Source organism: Cavia porcellus, unplaced genomic scaffold (genome assembly GCF_034190915.1).
Source record: "Cavia porcellus strain 051 isolate PalLab524CR breed Dunkin Hartley unplaced genomic scaffold, mCavPor4.1 scaffold_31, whole genome shotgun sequence".
Taxonomy (NCBI): domain Eukaryota; kingdom Metazoa; phylum Chordata; class Mammalia; order Rodentia; family Caviidae; genus Cavia; species Cavia porcellus.
Genome location: NW_026947514.1, coordinates 37,301,869 through 37,321,438, shown reverse-complemented (window position 1 = coordinate 37,321,438; position 19,570 = coordinate 37,301,869). Strand labels below are relative to the sequence as shown.

At 39.8% G+C, this 19,570-nt stretch overlaps 1 protein-coding gene across 6 annotated transcripts in view; it reads left to right on the top strand.

The window, feature by feature from the left end:
* Window positions 1-19,570, top strand: part of Syne2 (spectrin repeat containing nuclear envelope protein 2) — a 313,170-nt gene that overhangs the window by 79,492 nt on the left and 214,108 nt on the right. For all 6 annotated transcript variants that reach the window (XM_063241111.1, XM_063241110.1, XM_063241106.1 and 3 more), the window contains exons 8-18: window positions 91-287; window positions 4,199-4,299; window positions 5,964-6,065; window positions 8,002-8,139; window positions 12,354-12,518; window positions 13,056-13,168; window positions 13,759-13,921; window positions 15,180-15,258; window positions 15,646-15,833; window positions 17,778-17,942; window positions 19,203-19,352. In XM_063241111.1, the coding sequence (XP_063097181.1) occupies window positions 91-287; window positions 4,199-4,299; window positions 5,964-6,065; window positions 8,002-8,139; window positions 12,354-12,518; window positions 13,056-13,168; window positions 13,759-13,921; window positions 15,180-15,258; window positions 15,646-15,833; window positions 17,778-17,942; window positions 19,203-19,352 (1,561 nt within the window). The remainder of the gene's footprint in view (window positions 1-90; window positions 288-4,198; window positions 4,300-5,963; window positions 6,066-8,001; window positions 8,140-12,353; window positions 12,519-13,055; window positions 13,169-13,758; window positions 13,922-15,179; window positions 15,259-15,645; window positions 15,834-17,777; window positions 17,943-19,202; window positions 19,353-19,570) is intronic.

The window sequence follows — 19,570 nt, the reverse complement described above, 5'->3', positions numbered from 1 at the left end:
TCCACTAACTTAGGTGTTAATTATATTGACTAGAGTGGGAGAATGTTGATATGTTGCTTTTAACATATGTATCATGTCCTTTTGTGACAGGCATGAGTCCATCAGCGTGACAGATTTTAAGTCAAGCTGGAGAAATGGGCTGGCCTTTTTGGCTGTCATTCATGCCTTGCGACCAGACCTAATTGATATGAAGTGTGTGAAGCATAAATCCAACAAGGACAATCTGAAAGAGGCCTTCACAATTGCAGAACGAGAATTGAAAATCCCCAGATTGCTGGAACCCGAAGGTAAGGAGACTTCTTTGTTTTTAAAACAAGTTTTCTTTTAGGATTTACCATGAAGTCAATTTAAAAGTAGCATTTCTCTAAATGCAGATATAACAGCATCATATTTTAGTCCTGGAGGGTTTAACTTAAACTCTTTTTTGAATTTCATAAAGTTAAGAATTCCTACTAATCAGTTCACCTTGGTAATTGCAGGGTGAGGCCGTGGCTGATGGGAAACTGTGCCTTCATCCGGGATCCTCTGCACCTCTGTCTCTGTGTTCTTCTGTTGCCTTCTATGTAGTGCTGTTCTTGACTGTTATTTCTGTCCTAAATCTCCCCTGTGCAGTATTTCTTTTGAGCCTTGAATTTGGTTGTTTATGGATCTTTCTTCTCCCACTCCCTCCTCCTAGCCCGTGCGAGAGCTCTAGGGGAACTGCAGCTGGGGCTCTCGCTGGCTCCTTATGTGGTCGGCTGAGCCGTGCCATTGATTCTGCTCAGGCCATGGTGCTGGAGCATTAACAAAAACACGAAAACTCCAAATATGGAATTGCTTGTGTCCACAGAGATTATCATCCAATTATAACCTATTTTAACTGCATAAAATTAAAGATTAAAATACTTTCTTTCTGAAAGTATTTTATTGTTTGTGTATTTCATAGACAATATATCCAAAAAAGCTACTAAAAAGAATAAAAGTCCCAGTTGATGATGTGGCTCAGTGGGAGAGCATGTGCTTAGCATATGCAGGGCCTGAAATTTGATCCCCAACATAGACACAGGCGTGCGTGCACACACACACACACACACACACACACTCTCTCTCTCTCTCTCTCTCTCTCTCTCTCTCTCTGAAGTAATTAAAGAGGCAAGGGATATAGCTAACCGGGACAAGTACCTGCCTGGCAAACGCAAGGTCCTGAGTTCAATTCCCAGCATCAAAAGTAATTAAAAAGTGGCATATAGAATTAGTAACAATTATAATGGCCCAACAGATCAAGACTTACAAATTCTTGTCTCAGCTTTGTAACTAGGAATGTGTGTTATATATGTTCAACAACCAGCTCTCCAAAACAGTGTGAAATACATACTTGTCTGTTACAAATTTTAGTGATATAAAGAATGTATAGTCCACAGTTAGAAATAATAAAATGTATGACATGTTATATTGTAAATTCCAAACAGTTCCCCAATGCTTTGTGGATTTTTGCCAGCCTCTTGTAGCTGTGTGCAGGTAATGCAGAATCGCAGCTGCTGAATGAGTGTCGTTCTGACCTGCACGTCCTTCGATGATTTTCTTTATGGTAACGAGTGCGTGGAATAGCAAGACAGTATGTCCGAATTTCATGTGTCCTGCAATGACTCAAATGACTTCTTTGTTGAATCAAGCCCTAGAAGAGTGTTTCCTCATTTTTATGCTGTTCACAATTTATTATTTGTGTGTGCATGTGTGTGTGTATTTTTTTTTTTTTTTGACACAGGGGCTTACTATGTAGTGCAGCTGAGCCCAAGCTGACCTCAATTCATAGCAGTCCTCCTGCCTCAACCTCTGGAGTGCTGGGATTACAGATACACACTACCATATCCAGCTAGGATTTAGATTATTAACCATTTCCCCATTTATTTTTTATCACTCAGTAGAACAATAAAATCAGTGAAAGAACACACGCAGCCACGTTGGGTGATACTTGTAAGTTCACAAGCAGCCCGATTCCGCATCCCTGTGTACGGCTTGGGGTGGGTCTGGTCTTGTGCTGGTTGGTGTTTCTATTCCTGTTCACGGCTCCTGCCCATTTCTTGTTCTTCCCTGCCTTTGCCTCCTGTATTTTTCCGTTGTCTTTCCCTACCCCTTTTAGCTTTTCATTATGTTCTTTGCTTTAGTTTTCTTTATGCTTTATTCTAATTACCTATTCCTGATTATTGTTTTTGAAAAATATTTTTAATGTCGGGACTGGGGATTTAGCTCAGTGGCATAAGTGCCTGCCTAGCAAGCGCGAGGTTGTGAGTTCGAAACCAGTACCCCCCCAAAAAAAATTTTAATGTGATTCTCTAAATCTTTCCTGTTAGTATAAAATATTTGCCCCTCCTCCTCCCTTCTCCCTTTTCTTCTCTTCCTCCTTTCCCTTCTCTTCCTCCTTTTCTGCTGCCTCCTTCTCCTTGTCTTGCTAGGTCAGCAGTCCTCCTGCTTCAGCCTTGCCAGTAGCTATACTTTCTTTATTTCAGTGTATGCAAATGATAAGTCAGCTGATGGGGCAGAAAATTCCACAAAGGCACATTTCCACTGTATGAATGAATGCTGCTATTATTTAAGCAGTGACTTAAATAATAGCCTGGAAATGTGAAATACGCCGTTATTTAGGTAAACTAAGCCCCACAGTGGTATTTGAACTAAGGGGACTATTTTCTGATTCAGTTTTTGCTCTTTTTTTTTTTTTTTTTTAACTTTTTATCGGTACCAGGGATCGAACTCACGACCGCCTGCTTGCAAGGCAGGTGCTTATGCCGCTGAGCTAAATCCCCAGCCCTTGATTCAGTTTTTTAGATTTTTATTTTTGCTGGTGCATGTGTGCAGCCATGGTGATTGTATTCCTCGCGGGAAGTTGGCACACGTGCACACATAACACATCTGATTCTTTCTCATCTCCCAACCCCTCTGTCGGTCTTGTTAAACTGTTTCATCACCGCCCATTATGGTCTCGTATAAAATGAGATATTCTTAAAAAGAGGTATCTAGTCAAGCCAGTATCATTATTTTATGCATCTTTTGATATTACACTTTTTTCATTAAAGACAGAACAACTCATCTGTTAGGAATCTTTCCTGTATTTGAAACCCCACCCCGTCCTTTCATTTATAGCTTTTATGTGTGTACTGCCTTGAATTACATATTTATATGTGGGTTAATTTTACTTTCTGCCTCAGCTTGTAGAGCTTTCTGGGCCCAGTGAATTTGCTCACTAACACATTCATAGTCTGTCGTATTTGCTGATTAATTATTTTTCTCCCCCTCATAAACTCCTGGACAGGCAGTCATGTCTTAGAGCATCAAATATCTTCTTATTGAATGAGCAAAGGATGAAGTGTAAGGTCCCTAAGTCCAAGGACTTGACTTTGTGTGTCTCTGTAGCCCCTACCTGGCACCCAGTTTGTTAGCTCTATAAACATTTATTGCATTTAGTTTAACAGAATTAACAAATAGAAAAGTTTCCTTTTCGGTAACCTGAGCTGTTTGTTTTGGCATCATACAATGAGATGGCATCATACAAATTGTGTGTTTTGACTGTGACATGTGGTATCCCTTCTGTGATTTTGTGATCTTCTATGTTTCTATCTCTAGGGGTCCCAGACTTAACAGTCTTCATTTCTTTTTAGCTTTTTGTCATTCTGCACTTTTCAAATTTATTTCGCCGTTGCCTCCTTGACCGCAGCGCAGACCTTGTCTTTAGAAGGTGCTCAGCAAATGTGTTTGATAAATGAATGAACTGTTGAGTGTTTCCAATTTATGTGTACTGTTGGAAATGCTTTACAGCATGATGCCCAGACTGCTGTGTCAGAAATGAATTCCCGTGGCTGTGATTTCCTGCATTCCCAGAGGAATTTCTGTCCTGAGTCCCCAGAGAGGGCTGGTTTTCTCCTAACTCCCTGACTACTGTATCTTTCCCTGTACAGCACCCACAGGGACGCTTGGTTACTAAGACACTAAAGCTGTGCGTGTATCCATGCCAGGGCTCCACCTAGATCTTTGCAGCTCCGGATACAAGCTCCTAGCCACTGCCCAGGGTTGGAGCAGGGCTGAGTCCACAGAGATTGCATGGCTTGTAAAGTACTTTCAAGAGCTGGTCAGCCCAGTGGGGCAGGCAATGACATAGTTCTATCGAGTGCTAGTTATAGGAAATCACGTGTCCATCTCACTGATGGTGTGATGTCTCTTGCAGATGTAGACACTGTTAATCCTGATGAAAAGTCCATCATGATGTACGTGGCACAGTTTCTACAGTATTCCAAGAATGCACCTGTGATTAGAAGTAAAGCGCAGGTGTGTATCATTATAAATTAAGCGCATTTTTGCTGTCTACAACTATTGGTTTAACTTTTTAAAGTGAAGTATAAATTGCCCATAAAATTTAAATCTACATACTTCTTACTGTCTGGACAGTGCATATACATGTGAATACCATGTTCTGATCATATGAAACATTTCTATTACCCACAGCATTCCTCCATGTCTCTCTCCTGAACTTCCTCCTCATCCCAAATTAAGTTAATCTGGATCTTAAACAATTTTAGAGAGATCAAATTTTTTATGTATTGTAATTTTTATTTACTTTGTTGGGATAAAATTTGCATATGATAAAATTAAACTATTTAAAGTATATGGCTCAGTGAATTTTAGTGCATGTCTGTAATCGTGTGGCTGTTAACATCTAACTTTAGCACATTTCCATTTTGCTTGTTTTTAGCTTCCTATAAGTGGAACTGTGTAATTCATATAAATGGAAGCATTGTGTTCTATTACTGGTCTCCGTTTGTTGAGATACTCTTGAATTACTGTGAAATTCCCATTTGATTCTTCATTTTTTCCCTTTTCCTTTCAATCTGTTATATAAAATATGGGCAGAAATTTTATTAAAAAATCACCAAACTCCTGTGGAGAACCCTTATTCTACTTTTGTGCAGATAAATGAGTGCTGTGATTTACTAACATTCACAATTATTTTAAAATTTAAACTCCTTCCTCAAACATGTTTACCTACATTTCATTTGATAAATAGGGCCTGTTTTTCCAGCTGTGGTGGTGGAGGCAGGAAGCAGGCTCAAGTCAAGACCCCTTGGGGTTAAGTCGGCTCACTTATTTCTGACCTGATGGGGGGCTACACTTTTCTAATTAATTTACATTAAAAATAAAATTCAACAGTCCATGAAATTGGATATAAAAATACTAGAAATGCTGTTACTTGCTAGAGGCAAAAAAGACAAATGGTGGTTAAAGAAGAACAGAAATAATATATAATTTCTGCTTTATCCTTTAACAGTAAAGTCTGCTGTCAAACACAGGCATCCTATGAAAGAAGGATCTCAGCAGACATCACTGTTGCTGATGTCTGCATGATTACAGAAGCTTCAGGAGTGGATTTTTTCTTTCTTTGTCTTTTTGAGACAAAGTTTCACTGTGTGGTTCAGGCTGGTCTTGAACTACTCTGTAGTCCAGGCTGGCCTCTAACTTGCAGCGATCCTCCTGCCTAGCCTCCCAAGTACTGCGATTACAGGGGTGCACCACCACACCTGGCAGAAGTGTTTGTTATTTTAGGACCTTTAAAATGTTCGAGATTTATTTTTATGTCACTGTTCTTTAGAAAGTGAACACCTTTCATAAAGGTTTATTGGGAAGCACTCTTCAAGACTGCCTGTTATAAAGCAGTGATTTGGAATAATGTTCTCTAAAATTGAAAAATAATGGAAATGGGTAGGCAGGAAAGAAGGGGACGTTGCTCTCCCCACTCCTTCTTAATTTAAAGCACATTATGATGTTCAGATGCTAGTTGCAATCTATTTTAAAATTTAAGGTGTTATATGAATAAGCAAAATGACCCCTTATCCATCATTGGTGTATACCAGTGACATTATTTCACAGAAATTTCAAGTTGTTAATTACATTGTTAGAAAAATCCTCTGTAGTCTAAGTGTGTGTGTGAATTACAGAGCAAGGTGGAAGATGCCGTGGCCTGGCTCACCCTGCAAGAGGAAAAGCTACAGCAGGTGCAAAAGGACACAGCAAATGAGACCTACTATAATAAGTATCAGGTAAGTACAAGGTCGGACACCTGCTCGTTGTTTATTTTTTTAGACAAGACTAGTAAATACATTTTTGGAAAATCTTCTGGAGTTAAACATCGAAACATTAAGTCAACCCTAAGTGTCCGGGCTGAATTCTAGGGTAGTGCCTCCTGAAACCTTCACGCACATCCGAGTCCCAGGTAATGTTGTTACAGTGCGTATTTGGACCTGGTCATTCTGGAGCGGGGCCCGAGACTGCATTTGAACAGAGCTGTAGGCGAGGTCAGTTCTCTGCTCTTTGCAGTCCTCTGAGGAGCGAGGCTCCACAGCGAGCACTGGAACCCCAGTGCCTGCTTTTGGAAATGAAGGGATCCTGGTCTGGAGCCGTGTGCAGCCTAAGTTGAGTAGCTGTGAGACAGACTGTGCAGCCCACACAGCCCGGAGTATTTACTCAGTCCCTCTCATGAGCCCTTGCTGTGTAGTGGAACACATACAAACATGTAGCAAGAAAGGGAAAATCCAGAAGTCAGCTGTGCACAGCCCAGAATCCCAGGACTGGGCCTCAACCGAGACTTCTTTCAGGAAATAATGACCATGATTATTATCACTACACGTGAAACTTCTGCCACATACCAGGCCCTTGCTGATAAGCGTTTTCTGGGTGAATACATCTTGCTGAGTTTGGTATTACCGTTTTGGTATTATTGGTGGAGACAGCAAGTTTACTGAAGGCTCCGAGGGGAAATGGGGATAGGGGTCTGGCTTTCTTCACATTCTTTTGCTTTTCTGGGGTAAGTGATTGTTCATTGTAAAATCTCAAACCAGCCAAACCAAAGGTTTCTCAGTTCTGTGTCTTGGAGCTTATGGTCTACGCATGTCTGTACCTTGCGACCTCCTCTGTCCTGAATGAGCTGGACATACTGTCAGGCTCCCCTTTAACATTTCTGTTCTGTTTTTCTATTTTTGTTTTTTTTTATACTGGGTTATGAACTAAGGGCCTCACAGAGAGGCCAGACAAGCGCTCCACTACTGAGCTACAGCGCCAGCTCTTTTATTTTATTTTGACATAGAATCTTGCTAAGTTGCCTGGGCTGAGCTCGACCTTGTCATCCTCCTGCTTCAGCCTCCTGGCTAACTGGGATTACAGGCTGTCTGTTAAGTGAGGGAGTTGGAGGAGTTCAGCCTTTCCCCTCCAAATTCAGTGCATTGTGTGACTTGTGGGCCAGACCTTCTTAGTTTGCATTTTTGTTGTTGCTTTTGAAGACAGGGTCTCATTTTGCTACCTAGCCTGTCTCAAGCTCCTCAGCTCAAATAAATGATCCTCCTGTCGCAGCCTTCCTAATAACTGGGATGCTAAGGGTGTCCCACTGTGCCCCACTGGCACAAAATTGAATTAGAACTGCTGTCAGTAGTTATATTTTAAGTAACATTTTTGGAACTGATGACTCCTTAAACACTAATATTTCATAGAAATACGAACCAGAAAGAACGCTATTAAAATTTGGAGGCCAGGAAGTAAGTGGCTTTTAGTCAGCGTGAAATGAATTGGGAAGGACTGGCTCAAGCTTGATTAATCATAAGCACTTTGAAATCACTACACAGAGCTGCTGTGATACACGTCTCACATCTGCTCATTTTGTCGTGAACACACACTGGGCGGGGGACAGACCCACCCAGGTTTTGCATGCAGCACCATGATTTATTCTTTAGAGCCGGGTGACTCTACTGCTCTGTTCCAATAAACATCCACAGAACTGACAAAGATCACAAGCCAAGAATAGTGTCATTATGCTGCACCCAAACTTATCAGGGTGCACAGATCAGAGAGAAAATGCTGGCTTCAGAGACTGTACCTTGATCTAAGTCAATACTTACAGCCTTGAGCTATAGACTTGCAAACAACGGGTTACATTTTGAAAATGAAGTGAGTGCTTCAGGCTTTAAAATACTCTTCTAATTGTAGAGACTGCTGTCCTTTGTGGAATCATTGAATGAAGAAAAAAAATCCTTCCTGGACCTCCTGTCCCTGAAAGGGAATGCCCAGGAGCTGAGTGAAGATCAGAGACTGCTGACAGAAGGCTGGAATGGTCTCCACTGCCAGGTGACTGCCTTGCATGAAATAAGCAGCTTTCTCAGAGGGCAGCTTGGTGTGTGGCTGAAGACTGTGTAGACTTCTGGGAGGAAGTCTGTGAAAGACAGGCCGGGTGCTCGGGCAGGAAATGGGATGATGTCCTTACATTTATCTGCGTTATCATTTGGATAGTAATTAGGTTTACACTTTTTCTTTTTTCACTGTATTGGGGATTGAACCCCAGGTCTTCACACTGAACCACATTTTCAAGTCTTTTTAAATTTAATTTTAGTTTTTAAAATTTTGAGACAAGGTCTGGCCAAGTTGCTAAGTTTCCCAGGCTGGTCTCAAACTTTGTGATTGTCCTGGTTCAGCCTTCCTAGAGTGCTGGGATTATGATGTGTGCGATCATACCCAGCTGTCTCTTTAACTTTTTTGACTCTGGTTTTTCATATCACATTTGTGCATTTGCTCTAGGGATTACAATATGCATGCTAAACTTTTAAGTCTCTGTAGAGTTGTACAGTTTCTTACTTACTATAGAACTTCTTTTAACATATAAAGACCTTACAGCTGAATGGACTTACTTATCTCCAATTCTTTATGCTCTAGTTGTTTTATATATAAATCTATATTACACATATTGTTATGTATATATGGCACTAACACATGTCTGAAGGTTCCCGAAACATGGCACAAGTCTTCTTTACTCTAATCAACCGTCTATTTTAAGGTACCTCAGTAGTACAGTTGATAGCACATCGTCTCATGCACAGCTTACATTTCAAAGAACAGAAAAGAAGAAATGAGTTTTTCGTATTTCTCTAGACATTTACCATTTCTTATTTTTCTGGAGATCTTAATTTCCATTGAACTGCTTCCCTCTGTCTAAAGACTTAGCCTCGTAAACTGTGACAACTTCGCTTAGTTTTCTTTGATCTCTAAATGTGTTTTGCCTTCATTTTTAAAAACCGACTTTATTGATGTATAACTGACCTAGCATAGTAAGTGGATAATGAAAAAAATTTTGGTGTGAATTTATAGAATTCATTAGAGGTGAATTCATTTCAGAGTTCATTCATTTTCAAGAACTGACAGACTGTATGGCCCAGGAAGCCAGAACCCCTCCCACTGATTCTGCATAGAAGCCCAGCTGTCAGGGTGCCTTTGTATTTAGATTTCGCCGCCAGTATCATTCCTGAGTGTATGTGACTCATCCTCCAGGAGCTTAGTAGGACCATCTTGGTAGCTGACTGGCTCCTGGAGTCCGCACATCCGCCATGGCGGCTGCAGTGTCTGTTAGCCCTGCTGATCACTGCCTAGCACCTGACTCAGTCAGGGACAGAAGCTGTCTGAGTCCTTCATGCTGCCCCAGGCCATTTGGAAAAATTATACTAAATAATGAGAAAAACCACAAAAAGAATTTCTTCGCACAGTTAAGTGCTGCAAGTCAGTAATATCTTGGAAACCTGCTCTTTTGTCAGGCAGATGGTAGTTCATTTTCTTTTAGGGGCAAAATGAGAACTGCTGAGTTTGAAGTCATCGGGTGCATAAGCATTAATACTAAGGTAGCTTCAGGCTCAGAAGTTTGAGGACACAGATATCTTAAACCATTGAATGCATCCTAGTAAGTGGTTTCATTTTAAGATTACTATAGAAAAGAGCAACATTATCTGGTTTTGATCAGGTAAGAGCATAAATTTTCAGCCAAATTCAAAACTATTTGGCTGAGAATGGAGGTGTGGAGCCTGCTTTCTGTTTTAAAGGAGAGGAACAAAAGGTGTTTGCGCTGTATTTTGAGTGTGACATTGAGTCAGAAACACAGGTTTGGCTTTATTCAAAATGAATGCTTCATGCGACTTTCTTTGAGTTGTGTATAGAATTATCATTGAATTAAGAGTTTTTGTTCTGAGTTTCTCTTTAACCCAAGAGCTTAGCAATTTTATGATCTATTATGATTTTTTTTTTTGGACAAATACACAAATATATATAACAAAAGCACCCGGTCAAGGCTGGACATGCAGCTCAGTGGTAAGCTGCCTGTCTGGTGTGGGCGAGGCCCTGCCTTCCAGTCTGGCATCACAGAAGAGAGGCAGGAAGAAGAGCTCAGGCCAACTTGCTTCTATTAAAAATCTGCAGTGGAGAAAATACTATTGCTAGAGTCTCAGTGGCACATAGTTGGTGACTTACAATTGTAAGAGTGTTGTTACAGTATGCCTTTGAAAAAGAGAATAAATTTACAAGGCAAAAAAATAATAAAAGACAGCATTATATAGAAACTATATACTTCATGTATCTACTATGTGAATACTTACATTTGACTTTTTGATTGGAGCGTGGTTTTGTTTCTTCATTTTATTTTTGAGGTAGTGGGCATTGAGCCTAGAGCCTTGTACCTGCCAGGCAAGAGCTGTGCTGCGAGCTGCTCCTCCGACTCCTGTCCTCATTCTGTGTACCTGAATGAGTAGCTGGGGAAATTCTGTTTAGGTACTCGATTTGCATGTAGTGGGTATCCAATACATGTTTTTATGAATGAGTGGTCAATCAACCCGTGTAATACACAGAGTTCGCCTACTCTTTCCTTTAGTTAAAAACAGTTTAACTCTGAGAATGGTAATGTTCATTCAGCAGATCTCCATTACAGAAAAAAAAAGCAGGCTTCAGACCTATACGTTCATCAGAGCAGGGTGCTGGAGTAAAACACATTTTGATTTGTGCTTGAAGTTCTTTGGGTTAGGTTAGGAGAATCACAAAGGCAAAATTGAGTTCAGTGGCTAGGAAGTCCTATTCTTAGTGCATTAGGACTGTGGTCAGGAAGGGAGGGGCCTTGGAGGTGGACTTTTATTGTGCTTAAGAGTTGTAGTCATCAGTCCCCCCCTTTCTACCCGCAGCACCTGATAGCCCTGTGGCTCCCTCACCTCACTTGCTGAAGCTTCCTGTACCCCTGTACTCTCTGCAGCACCCCAGGGGCCTCAGCCAAGCACTTAGGCCTTCATTTCTCTGACTGCCTTTGACCAAGGGAGTCAGGTTAAACTATATCCTTTCCTCCAGCCATGGTGCATAGGCCTGGACAAAGTCCTGCTCTTGTTTTGATTCCTTTGTTTTATGGTGTGCTTTTTATTTATGTTCATGCTTTCTGTTCCCTCCCATTCCTCTTTAGGCAGTCATGCCCAAGAATTTAATGTGTACCCTTTAGTTTACATGTTTTTGCAAAATACATGTTGAGTTTACACATTTGTCTATGTAAGTTGTGTAAATTGAGTTCCATGTTGTTTCTTTTATTTCCGAATGTGGTTTATGTAGTTAAGGGACCCCTCAGTCCCCAACAGTGTGTTTACCCTAGGGAGTGTGCAGGCTTATCACCTGTCCCTGCACACTCCCTAGGACAGCTTTATTCCTCAGTCATTGACAGTAGTCTTGTAAAGTTTCCTTGTGAATCAACGAATGATCGTCTGGGTTCTGTGGGTGTTCAGAAGGCAGGGAAATCCAGATAGAAGGGTAGCAACCATTCAGGCGAAGACTAAGAGCCAGTGCTTGTTTAGAGAAAGGAGCCGTCAGGATTGTGCGGCTGGACTGGCGTGCACCCAGGGTGAGGCAGGAAGGAAGAGGCGTGCCTGGACTGGGGTGCTGGGGAAGGGCAGATTTTAGGAGATAAGGGGGAGGGATCTGGTGTGAACACGTGTTTAGGGCTAGTAAGGAAAATAATCTCTGCAGGTGTGTGGAAATTGAAGTTACGAGGTCAAAGAATACAAGGACATAAAGATTTCCAATGACAGTCCTTGATTATGATTTCCCTGCCTAAAGTAATGCTTTAAATGTTTCCAGTTTCTCCTATATAACTTATTTATGGTTTGCTCTAAAACCATTTTTTTTTTCCCAGTGCCTTCTTTTCTTTCAGCTTCTGAACAGATTACATTCCTAATCGGCAAGCACCTAAATAATGTTTAGAGCTAAAAGATTTATCTGTTGATAAAGATTTCCTTGGCTAATAGATCCTATGTATCAGTCTTGGCTTCCAGAGAAACTTTAAAAATGAATCCTACCAGGGCTGGAGATTTAGCTCAGCGGCATAAGCGCCTGCCTTGCAAGCAGACAGTTGGGAGTTCAATCCCCGGTACCGATAAAAAGGAAAAAGACAAAAAAAAAAAAAAAAATAGAATAAAAAAATAAAAAAGTGAATCCTACCATATGTGGAGAAGGAAGCTAGGAAAGTTCTGCTGAAGGACCTCTGCTCTTGTTTTTAGATTAACGCCTGGAAAACCAAGCTGGAGGACGCCTTGCCCCCACCCCTGCGTGACACCCAAGCCTGCCTGCGGGAGGTGGAGGAGCTGGCAGAGGAAGCCTTGTCAGCCTCCCAGGATTCCTCTGACCCCGTGGCTCTGACCCAGGAAAAAATGACTGTGTTTAAGGTTGGTGGAAAGCCAGTATTGTGTTAGGGTCTGTGCTTGAGAGTGTTTTGTCCTAGAAAGAACAGAGGTAAATACAGTGGTAACTGAGCACGGTGTGGAATGCTTTCTGTAGTAACTTGGCGCTCTGGAAGATATTTTCATGTTCATGACCATTGTGCTTGTTCAAAGGCAAAGCAGTAAGTATAGAGTCCAGTAATTTCTAAAGCAACTGGAAAGTCTGGCCAAGAAAAGGCAGGGATGGTGGGAGACTGGGTTTTCCCTAAAATGGTATGAAAGAATTTGATAAATGAGATTGGTAGCATTTGAGTTCCCAAAGGAATAGAAACTACACCAGATTAAAAAAATTTTTGTTAATGGTTTTGCTGAAGAAACTGCAGTCTGCTTAAACGATATTTATCCATAAAATCTTAGTTAAAAATAAAGGGGATTTAGGACTTTTTGGGGGAAAAAAAACCCATAATGTGAATGAGATAAAAAAAACTCGATGATAGTGTTTGGCAATAAATCTGGTTTATGTCGTACCATGTTTCTTTTCAGAATCTGATGGACAGATTTGACTATCATTCGAACATTCTCCTGACCTTTGAAAATAAAGACGAGAAAGATTTGCCGCTGGTACCGCCTGACAAATTGGAGGAAATGAGAAGACGGTTAGGAACGCTATGATTTCACAACTGCTGCTCCTCTTTCTATTTAAGCAGTAGTATGACCCTGCAGGAATGATTTCTGATAAGTCTTCTCTTTTAAATCTTGATAACTTCATGTTTAAATAGTATTATATTGTGCTAGCTTTTTTTATTGAATGGTAGAATGCTATGATGTGAGCTTTGTTCTTTTGAGCTTGCTTTCTCATTTGTGAATAAACATAACTAACCAGGCTGTCCACGTCTCACAAGGGTATTGGACCAAACGGGTCTATCTGATAAAAGCACTTTATAAACAGTAGAATGCTATTAACATCGAAGTGATTTAATTGGTGGTTGTCGACACCTCTTTTCATAGGCAACTTATTAGAATAAGAGGAGTTAGCCATAACAGTGAAAACTGTTTTAATACATAAACTTTTAAATTGTAGTTCCACTGAATTGTATAGAAGTTTTCAAGCTTAGCAAGCTGTGTTGTCTGTTAACAACCTTAGAAATGGTTGTTTTCTAACTTGCTATGTTTGTTTTACATTGTTTTAAAATAAGGAGGGAAAAGCTCTATCAAATTAAATTCTAAAACCTGAACTGTTTTTTAGACTCAACAACATTTTGGAGAAAAAATTTATTCTACTTCTAGAATTTCATTACCATAAGCGTTCAGTTCTTGGTTTGCTAGATGAAGTGAAATCCAAATTGGATGTCTGGAACATCAAATATGGGAACAGAGAATCTGTGGAATTATTGCTGGAAGACTGGCATGTAAGCTGTTGTATTCTGTCTTAGGTGACTGTTTTCCATGTCTGGCTGCTGGGTTTGCATTTTTCCTTGGCGCAGTTTCTCATCAGCTCTTCGGATTGGGGTGGGTTTGGTTGGTAGCTCTTAGTAGCTTCAATATTTCCTGGAAAAGGCAGTTACAGGTAGGCAAAAAGCAGGCATGGGAAAGGGTAAGGAAAGGGAGTTGTTTATTAAACCAGGGTAATTAATATGACGGAAAATATTTCAATATGTTTTCCTGTTATAAATTCCTCTTTTACTTGAAATTTTATGTTTCCAATGTTTTTTCTAATTTATGGTTTCATTTAATAATCAAGTTTTGGGGAACATTTTGATCTTAACCTCTCACATTTTAATGTAGGGAAAAACAGTACATTTTCAGTTTTGTCTTGAGATACTTTTTTTTTGGCTTTACCTCTTCCAATTTATAAGAAAAAATGTTTCAAGTGATTTAAAAATAGATGTGTTTTCAGGCTTAAGTTAAAACTGAAGCATCAGAAGTGTCATGTCTGCAGCTAGGCCTGATTCTTCTTTCAGTTTCTCTGGTTTTGGAAATAAGAGGGAAAAAAGGAAAAATTCAGGCTTGTAAATTTCAATGCAAAATTGAAAAACATTACAAAGATGAATTTATAGTTTAAGCATTGTATGTTCCAGAGCAAGAAGCCTCATTCTAAACTAGACTTGAAATACTTCTATTTCTACTTCTTTGAATTTTCATTTTTCTACTTGATTGCAACAGTTCATTAACAAGAAGTAAGTGTATAGCAAATACATGTTTTAAATTAGTTCAATATTTTTCCATAACAGAATTTAGTTAATGATAGTTCCCGGCTGCTTGAGTGGCTTGTATTTTTAGAATAATATGGCTGACAAAATTGAATATTAATAACACATCTGGAAGAAGAAGAACTGATAAAGTTATGCATGTTAACACAACATGTGGACTAGGAGATTTTTAAACCGTTATAGTTAGCTCAGTGTTTCCCGCAAGAGGAAAACCACAGTAGAACTTGTACCTCCCCACATTACCTCCTGTCATTTGTCATCCTTAGGTGGTGACTACTGATGGGTACATCTCCTCAATCTTAACTTTCCTTCTTTAGGAACCCCCTTTCTCTTTTCCTTCTCAAATGTATATTATTAAAGTACTAAAAAAATGTTGACTGCCGCGCACTTCATCAGTAACTAGCATCTTGGCCTATGTTTAAATGTAAAAAATCAATATTTTTCTTTTTCCTTGCAGAAATTTATTGAAGAAAAAGAGTTCCTGACTCAACTTGAAGCTTCTTTTCAAAGATGTGGAGAAATTTATAAGAATTTGGGTAAACTAATTCAGTTACTTTTTTGATGGAATGACAATCACTTAAAAATAGGTTTCATCTTTCTGCTTTAAAGTTTTGGAAATCTTTATGCATATTTCCCTTGGAAAATTCTTGCTTGCTGGCTGACTGATGGATTGATTGACTGCAGTACTAAGGACTGAACTCAGGGCCTTTGAGCCTTTTCCTGGGCTGAGCTTGACCTTGCCAGCCTGCCTCAGCCTCCCAGAATGCTGTGATTACAGGGGTGCATCTGGCTATGCTTTCATTTTTGATACTGTCAGAAAACATGCTTAGTTTACTGCTTTCCATTAATATGCAAATGATTTTTAACAGTATTAAGAAAAAGCTGTTTGCTAAGATTACTTTCTTGTTTTACTAATACTGTAGCTGGTGAATATGAAACTATTAATGAACAATACATGATTATGGAACAGAATGTTTGTATGTACAGAAAAAATATAGAGAATGTGAAATCAGCTTTGCAAAAAGTCCTGGCATGTTGGGCTACTTACTTGGAAAACCTTCGTTCATTAAAGGCTTACTTTGAGGACACAAAGAAGGAACAAGTTACAGAGGTATTTGCAGTCTGATGACACCGTTTCACTTTGACTTTTTTATTTGTTTTGTTTGGGAACTCTTATTTTCTTTCTAAAGATGAGACTCCAGAAAAAGGCAAGCACATCTTTTGGAAAATTCTCTCAGGTCTTGGAAGAGTTTAGCTTCTTCTTAATATAATTGCTGGAAAGACTTTTTTTCTACATTACAGGCTTTACACACAGAGGGTTTAGTTGATGTATACAGTAGAGCTTTGGAAAATAGACTGTATTGCTAAGCTTCTACAAGAGGCAATAAGAGCCTCGAGGTACTAGACAGCTCATGGGCACATTTAAAATAAATTCTGAGTTATATTTTTCAATTTGGGTGACAGGGTTCACCTTAAAGCCTGTTTAAGTTTCTAAAGGAGAAAAATTTAAGTATTTTTCTGATGTCAAGAGGTCTATGAGAAAGGTCAATCAGTATGTTATTATTTCCATTTTCCAATCATATAATAATCTATTTTATGATTATCTGTCTTAGTTGCTTTTATTGTTGCTGAAATAAAATACCCAGCACCCAAGATTAAAGGGGGGAAAGATTTATTTGGCTCAGAGAGATTGTTGTACATAACTAACTGGATCCAAGGCAAGGTGGCACATTGCAGGCAGGCAACAGTTTATGATGGCAGAAGACGAGAGAGAGAGGGAGAGGGAGAGGGAGAGAGAGAGAGAGAGAGAGAGAGAGAGAGAGAGAGAGAGAGAGAAAGAGAAAGAGAGAGCGAGCTAGCTCTTTTTGTCCTTAATGTTGTATCCAGTCTTTCAGGATTAGGGTGTGCTGATCGAATCAGCGGACTGATCCAGCAATCACCAACCCTTAATCTCAGCATTACACTACCAATCAATCACACTCTAGATTCAGCTGCCTCTGAAAAGCCCATTCCCCACCCCATGACTGCATGAGGCTCAGAGGGACATCCAGACAGAAACCATACCACTATCTGAGATAGTTTTTCCTTCTTTAATTTGTTCTTCTGTATTTCAGATGGATATAGATGGCCTTTCAGATTAGACATTTTCTAGATGGCAACTAAAATTGCTTAATGGAAAATTAAGTTATTTGTATGAAAGTAAAATTAGGATTAAGTGTATAAATGCAAAAAAAAAAAGAACATTTTAAGTGTTAGCATATGAGCACTTCTCCTATATGAGTACTAGAAATTCAGATCTCTGGCTTCAGATGGTTCTTCTGTCTTTAAAGGCCCTCTAGCACCATCTACATAACTCTGAGGGAAGCAACATTCTCACACTTGCATTTTGCAAATTCTGCCAAGAGGTGCTGGATTGCTAAAGAGTTTGCAGGATACTTTAAGTTTTGAGGGTGACATGGCAATCTCTATCTCTTGGATACTATACTACTCAGTTGTTGGAGTTGATGACTTAAAAATGGGAACTATTATATAATTGTTTGGCCTAGAAACTGTATGAAAAGTTACTGAGGCACTGAGGGCTCCACTAATTGGAAAGGTCTGAGAGCTGGGGATCCAGCTCAGCAGCACAGTGCCTGCCTAGCAAGCACGAGGTTGACTCCCAGTGAGGGAGGAAAAAGTCTGAGAATCTATTCTGTAAGCTCATCAACCACTCTGAAAGATAAGAGGGAATAAGGGTCCAGAACCAGGGGTAAGAACAGGTGCTGAGCACCTGCCAGAGTGCAGGTAGAGAGAGCTTGTCTGTAGGCTGGCACAGTTCTTTATAAGGGGAGAGTCTAAGTCTCTGTGAGGACCATCACACTTAGTTTGGCTTAAAATTAGCCTTAGTTGGGCTGGGGATTTAGCTCAGCGGCATAAGCACCTGCCTTGCAAGCAGGCGATTGTGAGTTCGATCCTCGGTACCAATAAAAAAAAAAATTAGCCTTGGTGGAGGTTATTATAGATAATAGAAAAATGTTATAGTCCTAAGTATTTATGCTGCTTATGTGTTACGTAGGTCCCCTTTGAGATGCTCTCCCAGTGGAACGCAGACCACACCACTTTAAATGAAGTGGGGCATTTGCTAATTGAAGTCAGCAATGATGAGGTGGGATCATCTATTTCTAAAGAACTGAGAAGACTGAATAAAAGATGGAGAAAGTTTATCACAAAAACCCCACTCGTAAGTCGTTTCCAGTTGTCCCTGCCTGTTTTCCTCCTCTGTCTTCCTCTCTTTCAGTGGCTTTGAGGTGTCACCCACATGCCATGCAGTTCGCTGGTTTGGAGCGTGTGGCCCAGTGGTGTCGAGCGAATTCATGGCTGTGCGGCTCCCACCGTCACCCCCAGAGCATTCGTCATGTCTTGGAGAAGCCCCATTTCCTTCCATGCCTCGCAGCCTTAGGCAGCTGCTAAACTGCGTCCTCTCTCTATACATGTGCTGCTCTGGATATTTCACAAGAAGGGAATCATGTAATAAGTGTCTCCCGTAACTGGCTTATTTTTGGTTGGCATAATGTTTTCAAGGTTTATCAACCTTGTAGCATGTAGTTGTGTATATTTCATTTCTTTTTGTAAAAGAGAAATGGTCTGTGGTATGGATACACCACTTTTTAAATCCATTCATTGGTTGATATACATTTGTGCTCTTTTTCTGAGCTGTCCTCAGCCGTGTGCTTACTGGAACACTAGCCAATAACTGTCTCTGCAATTTGTCTTTTGATTTCTCTTGGGTGTATATCTAAGACCACTTTTAATCCTTGGACTCTTTCTTTTTTAAAGACGGGCACATGAAAACTTTAATTCAAGAAAACAAACATATAAAGAAGTTTTTACAGGGATTTAGCTCAGCGGCATAAGCGCCTGCCTTGTAAGCAGGCAGTCGTGAGTTCGATCCCCGGTACCGATAAAAAGGAAAAAGACCAAAAAAAAAAAAAAAAAAAAGAAGTTTTTCCCACAAGTAGCTAACACAAACTTCACCACAAAATAGGAAAAAAGTAGATGACCAAGCACACTTTCTCTAAGCTCAGATAAAGGCAGCAATAGGGTTTTCAAATAGTTCTTGGACCCTTTCTATGTACAACTTTTTAGTTTTGAAATTCATTTATCATTAAAGAGTAGACTAAGCATAATTTTTCCTGTTAGATTTCAAACAACTTGAAAATATACACCAATTTACTTATCTTTATATTTCACACAGTGCCTCACAAATCAGCCTTATAGTAAATATTTTTAATTTATTCTTTTCCTTTTTATTTTCCTTTTTGTTAACAATTTGAGACTTGGGTATTTTCTGAGACATTTCCCATTTTAGAACATTGTCTTTGACTGATAAAAAACTCTGATAAAAAATGTTTGAATATGTTATGCCTACTTACTGTTTATTGTATATTAGCATACAAACTGAAATATGAGCATTAAATTTCATGAAGTTAAATTTGTATAGGAAATGAAACTACCACTTACAAAAAAAAGGGATGAGCCCATTCCTGAAGATTCTGGAACTAGTCTACCATTTAAACAAGAAAAACTGCCTGTTGATTTTTCAATGGATACCGCAGTAGAAGCTCCTGAAAATCACAATCAGAATGTAAAGGTAAAGTGTGTACACTTTGTAGGAATTTACCGTGACTGTTCTGCTTTTTAAAACACTGTATTGTTGCAATAGTGGCAAGTGTATGGGAGTATCAGATGACAGTTCCAGTATGAACATTTCAGGAGATCCTGAGCCGGCTGCCTTCCCGGGCACCACCAGCCGCCTCTGCGGGTCCATGTGGAGTCCCACGGCCTGCAGAAGTGGGCCTGGCTTCTGCC